General features: G+C 47.5%; 1 protein-coding gene across 2 annotated transcripts; it reads right to left on the reverse strand.

Moving 5' to 3' along the window:
* Positions 1–12: 12 nt before the first annotated feature.
* Positions 13–17574, reverse strand: lnx2b (ligand of numb-protein X 2b). 2 transcript variants are annotated; one of them, XM_030367801.1, is made up of 10 exons: positions 17415–17574; positions 12630–13308; positions 10647–10840; positions 9186–9385; positions 6469–6894; positions 5756–5908; positions 3591–3765; positions 2921–3167; positions 2439–2597; positions 13–1570 (listed from the first exon to the last, which is right to left on the reverse strand). In XM_030367801.1, exons 2-10 carry the CDS (start codon positions 13031–13033, stop codon positions 1435–1437), a joined length of 2094 nt encoding a protein of 697 aa, XP_030223661.1. In that variant the 5' UTR covers positions 13034–13308; positions 17415–17574; the 3' UTR covers positions 13–1434. The 2 variants fall into 2 exon arrangements, with proteins under 2 accessions (XP_030223661.1, XP_030223662.1); XM_030367802.1 differs by lacking the exon at positions 17415–17574 and adding an exon at positions 14049–14197.
* Between the last annotated feature and the right edge of the window lie 2724 nt (positions 17575–20298).

Consider the following 20298-nt stretch of genomic DNA (forward strand, 5'->3'; position numbering starts at 1 on the left):
CAGAACAAAATATTACAATTCCTCGAGTTTATTGAAGGTGATGATAGAAGTGGTCCAAAACATGAATTATTTCAAATCATCTCCAGGACATCGGAAAGGCCACTTGGTGATTAGCATCTCAGCTGAGGTACGGTTCCAAAAGAAATATAAAGGATGAATATAATAAGCACATCCTATTCATATTGAAACCATACACAATAAAAGTGTGAAGAACGTCACGTAAAAATAACTACGTGGTAAATGCAAAAAAAACCTTCGGATAAGGTTATAATAAAGGCAAGTGCACGTCTTGATTTCTCCCTTAATGTGTACCACACACTCACGTTGTATGATACATTCAGCAAGATTTAGCATGCTACAGTGCACTTTGTCATTGATTGATTGCAATCAATTGCGCACATCTTTCGCTCTCTCAACATTCTGCATAATTCGTCCGATCACAAATGTGTTCATTATGGGATTTATACTCCTAGCTTCAGCTAAATATCATCAGCCGCTGTATTCTTGGGCAAAATGTCGTTCAGTCTGTCCAGGCTTGGCCTGCAGGCTGCTAGTAGGTCCTGGTTGACTTCTGTGACCCTAGGTTGTTGAGCGACATACCTGAAGTGGCCTAGTCTATTACAGCGAGAGCCCATGTTAACCTATACCTGAAGTGGCCTAGTCTATTACAGCGAGAGCCCATGTTAACCTATACTTGACCTTTGTCTTTGATCTTCTATATACATCCACACTTAAAGAACTGTAGCAGCTTTGAAGGATACTTAAAAAATGCATGTCATAAAACAACACGAGTGATGATAATGTACTTAATATTACGAGAAATGGACATCTGTGGGCATGGCCAACAGTCCATTTGTTCTCACTCCACAAAGTACTCTGCATCGATCACATTATTATGATTATATAAATGCTGCACTCCTTTTTTTGGATTCTACAGCTGACTGAATTACCTGTACCGGTGCTTCAAAGTGAAGTAAAATGTACATAAAGACATGATAAAATGTAATAAAAAATAAAATATTATATCCAGTACACAGTTAAAAGCTTGTCCACTGATTGTCGTCATTAATCTAAAATGATTAACCCCAATTGTGCCAATACTCTACTCAGATTATCCCAATTATTTCCGGATAGACCTTAAAAACACCCCCACTCTGTGATGAGTTTATACTGACATACGATCCATGCCAGAGATTACAGACTGAAACAGACAGACAGAGACAGAGCTATAGAAGAAGACGGAGAGGGAGGGAGATATAGACAGAGAGAGAGAGGGAGTCAGAGACACAGAGATAGAGACAGACACAGAGAGAGGGAGACAGACCGACAGAGAGAGCGACAGAGACAGTCAGAGAAACAGAGAGAGTGGGAGACAGAGAGAAATAGATAGAGAGACAGACACAAAGAAAGGGATAGTGCCTAGGTGTGTGTTGATTAGGCGAGGCTCCCTGGCCAGGACACCACGGTGAGTGTGACTTTGTTCTTCTGAAGCTTCAGCATGGGGATCAGAGAGGAGTTGTTCATGCCAACCGTGGTCGCTCCGTTCACCGCTACGATCTCATCGCCACATCTGGGGAGGAACCACAGACCAGCAGACATTATGGATGTTTTCCAAGGCCCAGAGGACTTAACTGTACAGGGTACAGGAGCTCTGACCAAAATAGGTTGTCAATTTATCCTCATGAATAGTCGATATTCTGACACAACAACATGCATAAAATAGGTACAATTCAAAGTATTATGTTGATGAAGTGCCGTATCCATGGTCCTTAGCGTTACCTACATCTACCACAAATACCACGAATACATGCATGTATTCGTCATTTGTTATAAAACCGAGACAATAAGACCGCAGTACAGCTAAACCGTGATATAACACAGTCGTTGGGGTCCACAAAACAATGGCTGCGTTATTTCCCGGGAACGCATTCAATCGCTATTTTCCCACAGTGAAGCACTTTTCTCGACGCATCACTCATGTTGGCTGCTCAGCAAATGACTGGAATTAGCAACCGAGGAAGAGACCTAGGAAGCCTGTCATTTAAACAGTCATGAACGAATACCTCATGTGGCGACAGAGCTCTGTGACGGATTAATAACATTCGCCACAAACAACTCCCCCAATAACAATCCAGGCAGAAAGAGTTTGATACTGTTTCTCAGACGATACAAAACAACAAAAGGGGCTTTCAGTCGTGGCATGATAGGTAATTGCCGTGACACATCTTCTTGCAAGCTGCTTCTGACAAAGGGCGGCCGAAGATCTACAGATCAATCTGGCCACGGACGATTCACTTGCGTGTTTTATGGGCAATCCATTGCCAACCGTCCAATGGCACCGCAGTGTGACCGTCGCGGCACCATCAAACAGTTTTAGTGTCAATCCATAATCACACAACTCCTGAGCAGCATGACGCCCGTAGCGAGGATGAACCTACTTGAGGCGTCCGTCGAAGTGAGCGGGCGTGCCGGGCACGATGGTCTTGATGAAGAAGGGCTGCTGACCGCGGCTCTCCTCGTAGCCCCCCACGATGCTGAAGCCCCAGCTGTCGTTGTTGGTCTTCAGGAGGACGATGTCGCGGCACCAGTGCATGTTACTGGAGGGCAAAGGGAAGGAGATCCCTACGTTTCATATATACGTCTTTTATAGTCAAATGGGCACAGGGGAAACTGAGAATAATGGACGATGAGATAAACTGGACATAGTCGATGGAACAACTCTGCAGATAATCAAAAACAAACACATTTAATCCAACAGACAGGTTATTTACAGCTCAATAAAATTGAGCATATCTAAAAAACGTGCGACAACTGCATGTTGTTTCTAGACATATTCATTCACTTATGGGTGTGTGGGGGGGGGGGGTCGAGGCCTAGAGGTGGGGTGTGAGGCTAGAGGGGGGGGGGGGGGGGGGGGTACCTGGGCAGACCCAGCCAGCTGGTCCAGGGCGGGTTCCAGTTGAGGTCGTCGTCGTGGGCGCTCTCGTGCGCCTCCGCCTCGTCGCCGCTGCCGCCGTCGCCGCCCTCCGCGTCGGCCTCCTCGGCGGTGGTCTGCAGCGCCCGCAGCACCACCTGGCCCTGGGCCGCCTGGGCCTTCAGCACCGACACCGCCTCGGCGTAGCTCAGCTGGGTCAGGTCCACGCTGTTGATGCTCAGCAGGATGTCCCCTGGAGACACGTCGGTAAGACCGGTGTGTAACGCATGAGGGGGGGAGGGAGGGAGAAAGAAAGAGAAAGAGAAAGAGAAAGAGAAAGAGAGAGAGAGACAGAGAGACAGAGAGACACACAGAGAGAGAGAGAGAGACACAGAGACAGAGACAGAGACAGAGACAGAGACAGAGAGAGAGAATAGAAGACAGAGAGAGAGAGAGAATAGAAGACAGAGAGAGAGAGAGAGAGAGAATAGAAGACAGAGGCAGAAAGACAGATGCAAAGGCAAGAGACAAAGAGAGAGAGACAGAGAGATAGGAAATAAAAGAGAGACAGATTCAAACTGAAAGACAGCGAGAGCAACAGAGAGACAGAAAATAAAAGAGACTCAAGCTGGAGGACAGAGAGAGGGAAAGGGGACAGGGCCCTGGGAGGGCGTACCGGTCTTGATGGTGCCGTCCCGGTGCAGGCAGCCCACCGGCTGGACGCTGGTGATGTAGAGGGGCAGGCGGCAGCGGCAGTCCCTGCCCCCGGCGATGGTGATGCCCAGAGACAGCCGGGGCTCCTTCTTCAGGCTCACCGTCTTCTCCTGGCTGGAGAAGCCACTGGGAGGGTCCTGGGGCGACAGGATGGACAGAGACCGGACTCCTCAGTTGACTAGCCACCAGGGGCAGGCTCACTCAGTGCGGCTGTTAGCCTTTAATGCTTGATGATGCTTGCAGGCGCACCGGTGATGCATGAAGGCAAGTAGAAAAGTTGAAATGCATACACGGCATACGCTGCTGGCTGCCTGAAACAAGCACCAGGAAATAAGGCAGCAAACGAATGCAATAAGTTTGGATGAGTACGCAGAGAGCATGTGATTAAAACCGTTGTTTTGTTTTGCTGCGGTATAAGTCCCTGTGGAACCAAGCGAAGAGACTATTTGGATTCCTGTTTGTCCCTTTGTGGTTCCTTTCATGCGGTTCTGAACACAACAAACAATGCATCTGGAACCACAGCCCTGCCCGCTGCCGCGTCCCAGTTTAACAACACGAACCAGGACCAGAACGACAGCACGGTGGGAACAACAAGGTATTCGGCCAAGAAAACAAACCATCTGCGCTCGTACGACCCTCTTCTCAAACACCGCATCGAAGCCCTAACAACTCCGACCACAAACGATTAAGCTAATGTGAGATTAGAATTTTGTTCAGACAGCGCCGTCATTGAATAGGATGATATTCATTTAAGGGCTTGGGGGGGGGGGGGGGGGAGAGAGGTGTGGGGTGTGGGGATGTGTGAACATTTGCAGCCCATTATCTTACACCCGTCTCCGGGAGACTCTTCTGGCTTAATGGATCCTTTTCTGTCGAGTCGCTTGCGCAAACAGATGCGGAGCCACGCAGGAATAAAGCGGGCGGGGCCCAGAGTGTGCGAGGCCCCACGCCGGGCCCCCTCGTAGTCCAGGGGACGTGTGGGACCTGACAGCTGGGGGGGGGAGGGTTGGGGGGTGGGGGGGGGTTGGGACAGAGGGAGGGGTGTCGCGCTCGGAGGAGGGGTTAGGGGGTGACGGTGATGTTGGTGAGGAAGTGGGGGGAGGGGCAAAGGTGCTGTTGGTGGGGAAGCAGAGGGGGGGAGGGGGGGGAGAGCTTTCTTCCTCCCCCCAGCAGGGAACCAGCCCCACCACAGCGAGACTCAAAAGGAGCTTCCCGGCAGGCTAAAGCCAACGGTCGCCAGCTTTGATCCTCTTGCCACCCAAAGAAATGACCCAGAGGAAAAACAACCCCACAACAACAACACGCAGGAGACCGTGTAGCAGAGAGCCGCACCACCCCTGGCCTTTTGATCGGGACGGGGGGGGGGTCCCGCCATGAAGAAAGGGGCCTTTTATCTTTGTTAAGTGAAGCAGGCGTCCACACTCAAGAGCTTTTCACCTCGGACTGCAGGGGGTGCTAGCCCGGCTACTGATAGGGCATACTGTAAGCCCAACAGGGACGGATCACTGGTCTAATATACAGGACCATGACTGGATAGGCCTAAAAAAAGAGAGTTTGGTTCCTGTTGGTTGTCAGTTGAGGTCATGGGTAGGTAGGGAATTTATTTTATTTTTTTATTTTATTTTTTCCAGCGGCAGCGAATGATAGGTAGGTTGTTTTCATTTAAAAACGAGAGAATGCGCTCATCCTTGTACAGAATGAAGAGGTGCTGTACAAAAACGCAATTATAGTTTGCATAATTTTTTCTTTTTTTTTTTCTTCCATGATCATAAAATAATTTGGGTCGCACATAAATTGACACGGTCGGTCGGAAAGCGGAACCAAACATTTTTCTTTTTTAGGCGATATGAGGCTCAGGTACAAAGGTCAAAAGTGCTTGCACATGGCGGTTGTATTTATTGAGCAGACACATTCATCGAATTCATTCAGTAGATAGTTCATGAATGCGTCGGTAGGGGTAAAGGATTCTCACTCTGTGATGCCTACAGGTAGACTGCTACCAGAGACCAGATCATTTGAAGCCTCTAAAAATCAGACTCCCGTTCCCCTCCAGTCGGCAAAGAGGAGCCACAGCGGCGTGGAGCCGAGTGAACTGCACGGCCGCGCTCTGCCGGTGACCGCGCTTACCTTCAGGAAGGTGGAGTGGCGTCTGAAATACTGCTGTTCCGGCGCTCTTCGGGACCCCCGTCCAGACCTCCCCTCTCCCCCCCCGCCGCCGTCCACTTCCTCTAGGGCCTCGGTGGACCTCATCACCACAAAGTTCACCCGCACCTCGCTGGCCTGGAGACACACCCGGCCCACAACACACACACACACACACACACACACGTATTCAGATGGTGGATACCGTGGAATGGATGCCATTCACCCACGTCCATTTATGTACGCGCACTGTGTCACACTGTGGAAACGATGTCTGAGGATATGTTTTCTCTAAACCACACTAGCTCTGGCTGGTGAGGAAAAACAATAAGTACACAATTATGTCACGTAATTATAGCAGTTAAACTTAAGTGGTTTGCAAACTAGGGCTGCTCGATTATGGAAAGGATCATTAGCACGATTATTTCGGTCAATAATGAAATCATGATTATTGAAACGATTATTTTTGAGTTTGAGACATGCTGCAATCATTCAGCATTTCTCCCCGAAAAAACACTTTTGCAACTGAGAATTGTGAAAATCCGCCTTAAAAAAAAAACACGCAAATTGTTGAAAATTAAAAATAATGTACAAATATGTATTCAGCTGTTTCTATAAAACATTGAACGCATAAAAAAACAAAAATAAACCACGGGAATCCTGGTTTAACCAACGTCAACGAGGAGCGGCTCCCCTACCTGGATGATCTGGGCCGCGGTCTCGGGCGTGCCGTGCCTCAGGTCCTGGCCGTTGATGGCCAGCACCTTGTCGTTGTTCCTCAGCTTGCCGTCCTTGGCGGCCAGCCCCCCCGCCAACAGGTCCAGGATGAAGACCCCGCTCTCCTCCGACTTGCGGATGAGCTTGATCCCGAGGGGCTCGCCGCGGTCCCGCTTGACCAGCATCACCTGGACGACCGCGCCGTGGTGGGGGCCCGAGGCGGCGTTGCCGGGAGACCCCTGGGGGCCCGGGGTGGCGACGGGGCCGACGGCGGTGGTGGGGTGGGGCTCTGCGCGGGGCTTGAAGCCCTTCTCCTGCAGGACGGTGAGCCGCAGCACGGAGCAGGACTGCCGCAGGACGGCGATGGCCCTGGAGTGCGGCACGGCGGCCAGGCTGCTGTCGTTCACCTGGGGAACAGGACACCGCGCGGCCGGTCAGAACAGCACCTTCACCGGGGGCCGGCCCCTGCTGGTGGGGGTCTCGCGAGCCATGTTCCTGCGAGTTCACGGCGCGGTTCGGGGCCTGCTCTCGGCCCGTCTGCATATAGTGTTCCAACAACACCTGATATGGATTATCTGAGATTCTATCCTCTTATATAATACTTTTCATGTACTTTCCCCTGTATGAATCAGATTGTACATAGTGCCTTTGGTTTTATGCTTTCATGTTTGGTAGAAACCCCCCCTCACCCTTGGGTTTGGCAGGGTTGTTTCAATTTATTTGCGTTTCTCAAAGCCAGCCACAACATGATCTGCAACACAGAACATGTTTTGCATCGCTGCTGCCAAAATCAATGCATTGATTCAAGCGTCTGTGATCGAGTTTCAACCTATTCGGGGGTGGAATCTTCCCCCACTCCTCCTTAAGGTTTCACCACCGGTTCTCGACAACAGAAAGTCATAATATGTATACATTTCATATCCTGCGGCAGCAAAGGCCCGGTGTCTTATTTGGCTGTCGTTCCCTGGTTTGGGATTGGCTGGCCGGGAGGATGAGCAGTGCTTTGGAGGGCGTTCAGAGCCAGGGATTGAGCTCAGAGCTCAGAGCAAGACGACAGCCTAGGTCGATTTACAGACGCACAACATTCCAGGACAACTGAGAGGCCGAAAGCCAAGGAGAGATGAGGGGAGGGGGCTGGGGGGTGGGGAAGCATGAGAAAGGAGAATGAGAGGGAGAGAAAGAGCAGAGGGGGAAAGAAAAGGAGAGGGAACGAAAGAGAGACTCTACTGGAAACAACATGGCACTTGTCTGAAAGACTGTAAAGAGTGTTTACATGGAATTAAGCCAATATTATTTATGTATAATAATATAACTTCATTTTATTGTATCATAACTATTTAGAGAACAGAAATATTTGCATAGCAATGCGTCTTTTTTTTACCAAATTAGTTAAAAATTGCCCCAGAAGCTGCTCATAGAAGGACTATAAGCTGGTATCATTCACATCTCTCCTACATTCAACCACCACTGCACACTTAAAGCGGAAATTCTGAATTTTACAAAAAAAGCCAACTCTTGAGTTGCCGCAGTTGTTGCACTAAGATTTCCAAAGACACTCTCTTTCTTCAGCCTCTAATTTCAGTGCCTTTTGGGGACATTCTTTGGGTGCCATTGCGCTAACGTATAGTACTGTTGCCTGATCCAGGCTAGCCCAGTACAGGTAAAGAAGCCCTAACCATTACTGTAGACCAGAACATTCTGGGTTTACATACCATCCCCTACAAAAGCTCAGTATTAGCTAAAACACAACCTATTGTCAGCCCAGAGCTATTGGTAGATTAGAATCAATATGAGGGTCAGACAAGGTCAGATTCGATTTTTCAAGAAACTGTGGCAACGAACCTTGCCCCTTTTGAAAAGACTGCCTCTGAGTTAATCACTAACAAAATCTACAACTTTCATAAAATGTCAGTTAAGTTAGCTACAAGTAGCATGGATTCTCCCTAAGGACTTGGTCCCACCCATCGCCGCAAACTTGCTTATCTTGAATGTCTGCTTTCCGTCTCTGCATACAAGCTCCATGTTTACTTAACACATCTTCACAGATCATGGGAATTTCGTTGCATAGGCATAAACAGTAAGGCTGCCTTTGTGTGAAGGTGAAAAAAAAATGGTTTGACCTTGTTAAGCTATGCAAACAAGCCTCCATTTCCCCTCCGTTTCCCAGTCAAAACATTCCAGGAGGAATGCAACCTCTTTTTCCCAGATCTGATACACTCACCATACTGTTCTGGGAATTATTTGTACTGCATTGTCAACGTACCTCAGAATAAACCCAGTAATAAACTGAGTTTATCATAACATTTTAGAAAAAAAAAGTTCCCAACACGCCAATCGTATAAAAGCACTGAAGTGCTGAGGTGAGCCCTAAACAGCGGCACACTCCAGTGTTAAAGCAGGGAAACGTCCTTCAGGGCACAGCTGCAGATAGGGCTGCCACTAGCCCCTTCGGCCATCCCATGATGTACCTTGTGGTATAGCCATCACCCCAGGCTGTCTCAGTCCCCCCCCCCACCCCCAAAGGCAAGTAAGCGCGACACAAACCGTGAAATGGTTACTACGATAGATAATAACAGAGCCGACATTGTCTTATGTCTCGAGAAAATCATGCCTGATGTAAATGTCCATTACAGTCCTCATCTAGAGTGAGAATGAGCGAGTGAGAATGAGTGAGTGAGTGAGCGAGCGACCCCCTCACCTCCAGGATGTGGTCCCCAGGGGCCAGCCGCCCGTCACGCGCCGCCAGGGAGTCGCGGACGATCTCCTGGATGACGATGTTCCCCAGCGGGGTGTCCTTCCCTCCTACGATGCGCAGGCCCAGGTCGTCCTCGGGCTCGTCCCGGAACAGCTCCACCGTGTTGGCCTCCGCCACCAGGCTGGACCTCAGGGCGCCCGTGTCTGGGCGGGGGGGAACACACAACAACACGGGGTCTAGCAGGGGATCCAACGGGGGGGATGCATGGTTTAGTGCTGTGAGGCGGAGGGGTCTTCTCCTTTTGTGTCGTCCAATGGGAGAATTAATACAATGCTTGCTCATAAGCGATGGCGTATGTTGAAAATATTTTGTGTTTTTGTACTGGATTCCTGGACTTCTTGATTACTTGAGAATCCACGCTTCCCTTAAAACGGTCAGTGAACCCAAAATCATTTAATTTACAAATAATTTGTATTTTATGCCATTTTATTACTTTGTCTGCAAGACCTTGGTTAAGGGAAAACTGGAGTCAAATCCTATGTTTTGCCAGTCTCCCCCAGTCTTTGTAAACGCTCCACTTGTACTAGCGCTCTGTTCGAGAGGTATTTGCCTTTTAGTATACTCTTCAAAGTCACGACAAAGGGACACCGGTGGCGAAGTGTGTCAGTGTGTGTGCATGTGTGTGTGTGTAGCTCTGTCTGGGCAGCAGTTTGATTTTGATGTTCACGTCTGAGAGAGGGTGATGCTTCACACACGCTCACTCTACAACACCACGGTGTGTGGCGCAATAAATACACAACATCTCTCATCACAACGCTCCTTCACAACGACGGCACGATAAAAAGAACGACAAAGTTTGCATGGGTCGTAACTATGGGGATAACCATTCCCCGCCACCTTCCTGGAACTCTCCGCCCACAACGCCACAGGCCCGCAGTGGTGGGGGGGGGGGGGGGGGGGGGGGGGGGGTAGACAGGTGTGACACACCAACAGAGGACATTTCCGAGGAAACATCAGCAGCGAGTCAGTTTCTCCTCATCCTGCCACACCTTTGTGTCTGTGTTCACCTGGATAAGCTGCCTGAGGGATGTGACCTCATCCCCTAAATCCCAGACCGCCTCTGTCTTAACCGTCTACATGTTTCAGAGGTTAGGCTGAATCCAAGATGTATCTTCTTAAGTTTTGAAATCACATCAGTCTATTCTTCTTTCACGGGAGATTAGAGTTAACAATGATCCCCTCCAACAACAACCCAGACTCCCTCTGGTGACACATTACCTTTTTTAGGGGAAGGCACACACACTGGTTACATACTAGATCAACACACAGATTGCCGTCACCTCGAAGTCATTTTCTATGTTCCCACTTTGGCTTAACATCAATCTGTATTTAACCGTTGAGTAACCATTAGCTCACCACAGGAAACACAAACAGATTCGTTTTTTTTGAAGGGAACTACTCTACCTTCTTCGCTCTCCTCGTAGGCTGGGTTGATCAAGCCGGGGTCGGCGTGCTCTCGAGTCGACGTTCTGGTCGGAGCCGCTGGAAGTTTGCTTTCCGCGCACGCCTCCACCTCCCCGTTGCGCCCCTTGACCTCTTTCCAGGAGGGCTTCTTCCTCCTCTCTGCCTCTTCTCTCAACTTCTTGAAAACAGGACATCTGAACAGTAGTGAATAAAAAAAAATGAAAATGAATAAAAATGAGTGATACAGTCAACAGAAATGTGTATAATATATACCCCATATGGAAGCCCTTGCCCACTGACAGTTTCCTTTGAGGTCCGTCATAGTGAATACGCGTTTATGTGCGTACCTTGAAATAAATAAGGGGGGGGGCTGTTTTGGGGGCTTCAAAGGCTGGCACAGACTATGTGACTATGTAAGAGAACCAGATGCTTGTCCCCACACACTGAATTTAGCCAAGTGCTCTGTACTGTTTTACTGCATTGCAGAGTCTTGGCAGGTAGCGGTGGATGTAGGGGGCAGGTGGACTCTGATTTAGTCTTGTGAAACCACTGCTGTTTATTTCCTGAACCCAGGGACTTTGCTGCTTGTTTGTTTAAACGTTATGCTAGAAGGTGCGCAGCAGGGCAGAGGTCCATCCCAGCGAAACATTCACTCACAGAGGCTCGCACCACGACCACTACCAGGAAACGTAGGCTCCACAGCCAGCATTGTCGGAACAATAACATGGAGGCAGACGGCTATCAGCCAAGGGCCTAGTGATGGCACCTTTGCAGATAGCCATTGTCGTGAGAGTTCATGGAAGGAAATTGCAGGATATGTCCATCACAGTTGAGAGTGAGTTCAGGTAAACAGGACATTTGCCATTACCCGGCTGCTGCAACTTAAAAAAAAAAGGTCTTTAGAATAAACACTGAGGATTGTAATGGGAATTTCCATAAGAAATATGGATACGCCAAGAAGACACCGAATTATTTTCTATAGTGACCATTGCCTTGTTTTGTACCACGATTATCGCTCTTGAGGGGATCTGAGAGAACCTCAGCTGACTCAGACAGCAATACCACGAGCTACATTCCTGAGACGGAGTAGTGGCATCCCTGTCTGCAGCTGTGCCCTCCAGGATGTTCCTCTGCTTTAACCCCGGAGTGTACCCACTGTTCATGGGTCTACTGCAGCGCTCCAGCCTTTGAGTGCTAGTCGCACAGTGGGCTCTCTGCGCAGACAACTTTTATTTTTTATACTATTTATTTTTTTAAATCAACTTATGAACTCAATGTTTATTCTGAGTTACATTGTCAAGGAATTGTCAACTGTGTTGACGCTATTTAACATTATAAAAATAGCGTCAAAATTTGTAAATATTATCGAGTTGTTTATACAGGGCTGCCATCTCACACACGTAGCAGTCTCACCAGTTCCTGGAGAACTGATATCTATTGGTACTCAATGCAAGATACTCAGAAGAATATTGAATTTTAAACATAGAATAGTTTAGTTCAAGAAACGGTCCAGAACATAATATTGAATTCATATAGTGTTCACATTATCAAGTTGTCCTCGATATCTGGTGTAGCTTAAACAAGAAGCCCTTCACAGTGAAGCATGACTTGGCCTGATAGCAACGGTTCATGGCGTAACCACTGAGTGTTCATCGGGTGAATGTGCCCGTACAGGCCTCATCAGACAGGCAAGAACACAGACCTGTGGCAGATGCCCGGGAGGACATCGTGCGCAGCAATACCCCAAAGCACATGCAGATCATTCTCCCCGGGAATGCACGGGAATATAAAAAAAAAAGGGACCCCTAGCCTGATGGAGTCGATTTGTGATTACAGACCATTTAGAAAATAGTATCGACCCAGATGTATGATCGAGAAAAAAACACCAGCCTCACCAGACTGGCTGGATATCTATCCCGGTTCATAGCAAAGCTCATAACAATACAACATACCCTGCCAGCGCTCCCCCCGCTCCTAGCTCACCTGTTGTGCAGGTGGGGCATCAGCTCGCAGCGCTGCATCTGCTGGGGGCACTCTTCGTTGTGGGGGCAGAGCACCATCAACTTGTCCAGCAGGTTCCGCACCAGCAGGCTGGAGGGCCGACACTGGTGCAGCTGCAGCCTCAGCCGGTCCACGGGGCAGAAGTCCTGCTCCTTCAGGAAGTTACTGAGGCAGAAGAAGCAGTAGGTGTGGCCGCACGGGGTGTCCATGGGCCGGAGCAGCGGCTGCAGGCAGATGTGGCACACCAGCTCGTCGTCCACCTCGTCCTGGTACTCGTACAGGTGGTTGTCCTGGCCCTCGTGCTGCTGGCCGCACTCCTTGCACACGCGCGCCCACGCCAGCGCCGCCGCGGGACTCCCGCCGGCGGCGGTCTTGGGCTCCGTCATGGTGACTGGAAGACTGACCCCGCTCCGTGCTTCCTTTGTTTCTCCTGGAAAAGCAATCCTTCTCCTCTACTACTACCTCCTCCTCCTCCTCCTCTTCCTCCTCCTCCTCCTCACACGTGCACACCTCTCTCCGGGGAAATCCGGTGTCTTGTTTCCTAAGGGCTCTTCTGTATCGTCTAGTGTTTCTCCCCGTGTACATCCCGAGAGAACTCCATTTTAAAGACCTGTATCCTCTATTGGCCCGGTGCCCGTCTTCAGATCTCAATGACGGTCATCTGGTTGGAGAGGGGAAAAGAGAAAGAGAGGTCTGAAAGGCTGTACGTTTGAAAAAGGCCCCAGTAACGCAGGAAATGACACAAATCCCACACGCAGCAGCGAGCCGGCAGCCAGACACAGCTGTTTCCTCTCAGCAGGTTTCCTGAGGGACAAAGGGAATTCACAACTCAGCTAAATCAGTCACTGTGTGCGTTTCATTCACTCGGCTAGACTGAATGTAACTCGGCGAGGACGCAGGCTAACGTCGAACCGGGCTAAAGTGAAGGAACACAAGGCACGCCACGCCACTGCAATGACCATGGGAACACAGCAGCAGCAATGCAATCCTGTCCGCTAATGACCGCCGCGCAGCCAATCAGCAGAGGTCTGGATCCCTCCGTGAGCAGCTTAATCTCCCCTAATTCCCTCTCATGAGGAGAGCCCAAGTTATGATTGCATTCTTTGGGGAAAAGTCTTGGTCCATTACCATCTATACACAGTCATCTGTTAGAAATGAAAATGATACACGAGAAAGACATTAACATTTCTTGAGAAAGATTGAGAAGCAACAGCAACTGTGTGTGTGTGAATCAATGGTCAACCTTTTAGGTGTTGTGACAGCAGAAGTGGTAACCCGACACCAGGCAAGGACCAAAACCACCAAACGTACAATTCCTAAGTAGCATAACAAGCAGCAATAAACAGCAAAGCATAACATATATCACCCAAAATAAATGATGAGAAGCCCTGTTCTACTCACCGCGGCCCAGATGACACTAATGTCGCCGAGACGCTGAGCCGACCCAGCCACACAAACAACAGGCTCTCACCCAGCAGCTAGGCCCCGCCACTGAAGCCTGGCTGAAACCAGAGCCCTACCTCTCCAGTGCACCAGCACAGTAATGATTGTGTCTCCGGTATGAGCGAGAGACTGAGTGAGGCGGGATGGAGAGAGGTGGGATGGAGAGAGGTGGGATGGAGAGAGAGAGAGAGAGAGAGAGAGAGAGAGAGAGAGAGAGAGAGAGAGAGAGAGAGAGAGAGAGAGAGAGAGAGAGAGAGAGAGAGAGAGAGAGAGAGAGAGAGAGAGAGAGAGAGAGAGAGAGAGAGAGAGAGAGAGAGAGAGAGAGAGAGAGAGAGAGAGAGAGAGAGAGAGAGAGAGAGAGAGAGAGAGAGAGAAAATAGGTTGGTGTGCACAAGGGTGCGAGAGCCGAAGCTGGCTGGGGGCGGGGGTCTGAAGCATTCCGCCTAAGTCCACCCTTGTGGGTTCCCAGTTCAGATCTGTATGTTTTTGTATGTCAGTGGTTAAGATCGTACGGCTGATGTTGCACTATTGAAGACGAATAGCTTCCATTGGCCGATGGTCGGACCGACAAATCAGACAGAGGCCCCCCACGCCGTCTGTTCCTGCACGTACAGAGGCCTTTGTGGGCGCTCATGCATGCGTATGTACAGGCGAGGCGGGGTGAGATCAATTCGGACTTTGTCCTCAAGGCCATTCTACCCCATTGTTCAGGTGACAGCGACTCCAGTAACCGATAGGGCCCACGGAACCAGCAGCAAGACAAACATGAGAAACCAGGCGAGGCTCTCTCCACGCACCTTAAACCCAATCGCTCGACGATGAGGCAGAGGAAAAGATTGCCGGACTATTGTAAATAACCCACCCTGCCCTCACAGCTGACAGTAGGTATAGGTTGGCTGGTATTCAGGTAGGCCAAGGAATGATAAGCACGCTGTGGTTGTCACCCAACCACATTGTTTACCGGTTAATTGAAGTTGGCTGGGATCTCCTGGGGAGTTTTTACACATGACGAAGCGCATGTATTCATCAGAGGCACGCGTTTCTCTGAACCTCGAGAGTCTTGTGGACGGCAACAGTCAGTGAAGGTGAGAGAAGAAGATAGATGACCATCATCTAGGCAGCAGGCTGCTAGGTGTCATTCCAACACCATCATACAAATTGGGCGGTTCAGAGTTCGATCAAATGGTTCACATGACCTTTAAAAAAAAGGACATGGCTTTGTGATTACATGTGTACCTTATTGGTGGCACCCTCAAGGAAACAACCACAGGCCACAATGTTTGTCTGTTACGTCGTTCGTCCTAGCGAGAACCGACATCATAAGATGATTACCTTTGGTTCCGTTTGACATCCCTTGTTGACTGAAAACACAGATCACCGAACCATATCGACGCCACAGACAGATTAGAGAGTATGAAAGCTCTTGCTCATAGGGGGTTGTTTTAGTCATCGTACTGGAGCAGGGGCAGTTGCTCCCCATCTCACTCACAAGGAGGGAAAACAAGAAGGGGGCAGGACAATGTTCTGGCTAGGGGGCTCCCAGCCAAAAGGTCACCCGGCTCAAGTCCCAAGGTCTTTAGTCTACCTGTAGGTATCCTTCAGCAAGATGCTCAATCCCTACCTTCACCTTAATAACATGCATTTTAAATAAATGTCTAGCCTCTACCTGCTACTTATGACATGCACTGGATTCATTGCAGTGGCTTTGGGTAATAGTAGGAACTTGAAACTGGAATAAACTGCCATTTTCTACGGCTGCAGCCAAGCACCAAAGTGCAAAAATGTTCCAACCTGTTTGAAATGGAGCCAACTGTAAGAAATGATAAGCTGTTATCCATGTCTCTGAAAGTCTAAACGTTCCAACATTGGAATGGCTTAGTTTTTTTTTAACAACAAGAGCAGACTGGAAAATGTGCTCATTGCTCAATATTCCTAAACATATTGAAATCAAATGTCTCTCGATCATGTGACTCTCTAAGCTTTCTGGATAAAAGTCTTGAAGTGTCCTATGGGCTCATAGGATTACCAGAGGTGGCATTCCCCGCTTTCTGAGCCAAGTAACTGGTTCAGATGGTATATGTTGGAGTCACATGCGTGCCCTGTACCTAAGGAACACAGGTGAGCCGCTGACTCTCACTTCCCACCACTGGCCGTGAGACTGTTTGTCATCATGTCTACTCAGCCTGTTGCTGCATTTACTTGCAAAACAATTCAGTCAATGCGCCTCAGAAAACACATTAAAGGTAAAATGTGTTCATCAGCATTCCCCCTCTGCGTATCCTGGTCCAATATTTATTAAATCACCCTTAATACTAATGATAATGATAAACAATACATAATTCAACATAATTTTTTTTTACTGATTTTGAACTTCCGATATGACTTTGTCTTACTGTCTTTATTATTATTATTAGAGCTTTAATCTACTGGTATGTGGGTCTATGTCTTTATAGTACTGCACAATAAGCATACATCTGTTGCCCCAAATGTCATAATACACTTAAGAAACTACCCAAATGTCATAATACACTTAAGAAACTAAACCACTTTATCATACGTATTTCCTCCATATCTGCAGCAAGTATTAGGTATCCATTATTCTTCGATAAAATAATAATAGTCTTATATTAAAAAAAGTATATTATTATGAATTTATTTATATAAGTTTCCCAAAAGGATGCTACAATTGTTATTGTCATGGAATTTATCCGAAAACCTTGTAATTCCACTATTTAATATTTCTAAAAACATATCATGTTTCTCATTACATCCTCACTGATTAATCCTGTCGTAAGGGGGGGGGGGGGGGAAGGAGAGAGACAGCAATGACCCCCTTACGCTTCTGACGGCTAATTATGCGGTCGCCAGAATCATAAATAATTCACCGTAGGCTACCCACTGTCAGCGGGTGACAGTCAGCTCGTTCCTTATCGCTACACTGACGTGACATACGCCACTGATAGAGGAGGTCATAAAAGTACGATTCAGGGACGTCGGCGATGGGGCAACTCACTCGTGGCTGGTCGCCCCAAGAACATGGCTCACCTTCAGTAGCTTACGTCGGGAACGAGGTTACACGACACATTGAGCTGTAAAAGGGATTTGAGTGTAAACTCGGCAGTTTCGAAACAGCAAAACACAAACCGCTGTATCATTGGGAACAAGTGAATTGTTCAAACATTACGTTTTCACACTCACAGTTGCCCACCGATACCGAAACTCGCCAGTCACCATACCTGTAAAGGTTGTTTTTTCCCCGGAAGTCGAACAGGGTAAAAAGAGTTTACCGTGAAAAGCATTATTTCATTAAATAATAGTACTTACATTGACGGATCTCGACGATCTTCTGGCCAACGTCGCTTCCGATTCTGTGGTGTAAAAGTTATTATGGTACACCGCCCCTGCTGTAGTCCATCCGACAGGCGTGAGCTGGGCGATATTCCCAGTTTGGAAAAAAACAAACAAACCCAGGTCTGACGCTTCTTACAGGAAGTCCGCGCAGGTGTTGTACTGCTCTGTCTAGGAGGGAACACAGCCACGAGTAGCCTAATATAAGTTGCAATATTATAAGTGATTTTTCATTATTACAAATAGAATAACGCACGTTAACTTGCAAACATCTATACGAATTAACGTAGTCAATGCAACATCACATAACAGATACATTTACATTTCTAGAATTCAATGAACGGTAGTTCAAATGAACAAACTTCCATAGATATAGATATAATTATTATTATTATTTATGACGACTAGGAACGTGTCGTGACTTATTTAAATGAGGAACACTGATAATTTTTTTGCATATTCAATGTAGCCTAATTGTAATGAGGATACGACGTCACAACTATTATTTTCTTGATTGCCCGGGGAATTTCCGCAGAGACATCTACAATAATTACACATTTCAGAAAACCAACGACACCACTAATATATGGGCCTACAAATGTCTCGATAAGACACTCGTTATGTCAAAGTATAGCTTTCCTTCTGACTTTCATACATTCTAAACTCAGTGACAATGAAAAAGTATCGTGCCCCCTGCAGGGCGCAACGGAAGTGTGCGTGCTATAGAACTACAGTGTTGTTAACACTCCACTATGATTTATAGATGTGGAAGGAAACGTCACAACTACAGGTGCCAATACATGGGGCAAATCTGGACAATTAAGTGATTTATCACCACCTTTTTGCAAACCATCTTGATAATAATTGTGATTGGCTTTTTGTAGAGTCTACATGTAGAACTAGATAATCTATCTGTTAAAACAACTTTAATGACACATGATTCCAGTTCCTCTATCATGTAACAGCTGTTAGATATTGGAGAAAAATTAATGAGATATTAAATAACAGTTTACCAACTTAAAGTATACATCTCAAAATGGGAAATAATAACTTATATTTTTATCTAAACATTTGTGGGTCTAACAGTAGTGGTGAGTAAGAGTGACCCCTTGTGGGTTGCAACGTGTATTAAATCAATTTACAGAGCTATCACTACATTTTAGATACTAAAAATAGGCGTTCAATGGTTATCTAGTCACTCTTCCTGATACTATAAGGAATAGCAAAAAAAAAAAAATAGTGGTGTTTGTTTTACGACAAATTTAATAAATCGCAACACTACTGATTGTTACGTCCATGGACTGAGACTCATCTATTAGTAAGAGGCTTATCCTAATTATGAACGAAAGAGTGAAGCCAGTTGTATTCCACACTGCACCGTTCTGGGTTCGCATGCGGGGAACGGTGTAGAAGTGTTGAAAAGAAAGGGGGACAAGGTAAACATTGGACAACAACATGACACATCCTCCTCTCGCGTCCTGCTCTCGGCCTGTCTTTCTTGTGTACGAACAGCAGAAGAAGCGAAAAACCTCACAGGCCTCTGTTTGAGGTGGGGGGGCGCCTACAAACAAGAAAAGGACGCTGTTTGTCTCTCCTGGGATCAGTAAACATCCTCTACACAAACAAGATCCTTTGGAGCAAGAGATAGCGAGAGGAGAGAAAACCTCACACCACCAGGCCAGCTGGACTCTCACTCCCGGAGACCCTTTGATGTCCTCGAGGAGGGGTTGTAAATGAAAGCATCGTGGGTCCCCACAACTGGAGATACTTTAGATACATTGTAACCAAGTTCTGTCATGAACGTGAGCGTTCAATAAATGGATGACTGGTACAAATACACAAGCAAACCTGCACAAAAATACTTGTAGAAAAGTGTCATTAATCTAACAGAAGTGTGTGTGTGTGTGTGTGTGTGTGTGTGTGTGTGTGTGTGTGTGTGTGTGTGTGTGTGTGTGTGTGTGTGTGTGTGTGTGTGTGTGTGTGTGTGTGTGTGTGTGTGTGTGTGTGTGTGAAAGAGAGAGTATTTGTAGAAATTAACTGCATGGTACTTTATCAAGAAAATCAGGCATATGTTTATTTTCTGCTGTCAATGGTCCCAAACATTTGTGCAAAAACAGATATTTGCCAGAGAAATCAGATCCATTAAACAATCGTGATCTCAAAAGACAACCATCTACCAACAGACAGCTGTCAGAGCAATGCTGTAGTTACCTACAGAACATTCCCCCTAACACATGCATTATTGCAGGACTAGCCTATGGAGAATTTCCAAAGGTATAATAAATATCCACTCTGCAATCTAACTGTCACTGAGGGGAAACGTAAGGGTAAACTAAGTAGGAACCACCCTGGTCACTGGAGGCTACGCCTTCCTCCCCTGGGTCAGACAGAGAGATATGTGGCTCAGGCCATGGCTTGTACTCCAGCCTCAGGCTCTGTCTGGCCTTCTCTGCATGGGGTGAATGCCTGAAAATGCTAAAGGGACAAGAGCCCCTTCCACCCCAAACCCCCGCCCCTCTCCTTTTCAACAAGATGCTTCAAAGGAGAATTTTGTGTGTGTGTGTGTGTGTGTGTGTGTGTGTGTGTGTGTGTGTGTGTGTGTGTGTGTGTGTGTGTGTGTGTGTGTGTGTGTTTGTGTTTGTGTTTGTGTGTGTGGTACTGCCAACAAGGTTTAATCGCTCTAACAGGTATCAAGAAACCCATTCCCCACACTATGTTATGCATAGAGATTGGGTAGCATACGGAAACCATTGAACACATCAACAAGGCCTCTAAGATACACAATCTTTGTATATTCCCTGGCATGATCTTATTGATAACCTTGTTGATGAGGTCCAACAAGTCTGGAGAACTAACTCCC

The sequence above is a fragment of the Gadus morhua genome, chromosome 10 (assembly GCF_902167405.1).
Source record: "Gadus morhua chromosome 10, gadMor3.0, whole genome shotgun sequence".
NCBI lineage: Eukaryota > Metazoa > Chordata > Actinopteri > Gadiformes > Gadidae > Gadus > Gadus morhua.

Bases quoted from the DNA above. Each gene is read 5' to 3' on its own strand.
- lnx2b (XM_030367801.1), bottom strand. From the start codon at position 13,033: ATGACGGAGCCCAAGACCGCCGCCGGCGGGAGTCCCGCGGCGGCGCTG. The intron at 9,386-10,646 runs GTAGAGTAGTTC...CCCCCCGCCCAG, and splicing joins CTACGAGGAGAGCGAAGAAG to ACACGGGCGCCCTGAGGTCC. The intron at 5,909-6,468 runs GTAGGGGAGCCG...GTGTGTCTCCAG, and splicing joins CCGCGGCCCAGATCATCCAG to GCCAGCGAGGTGCGGGTGAA.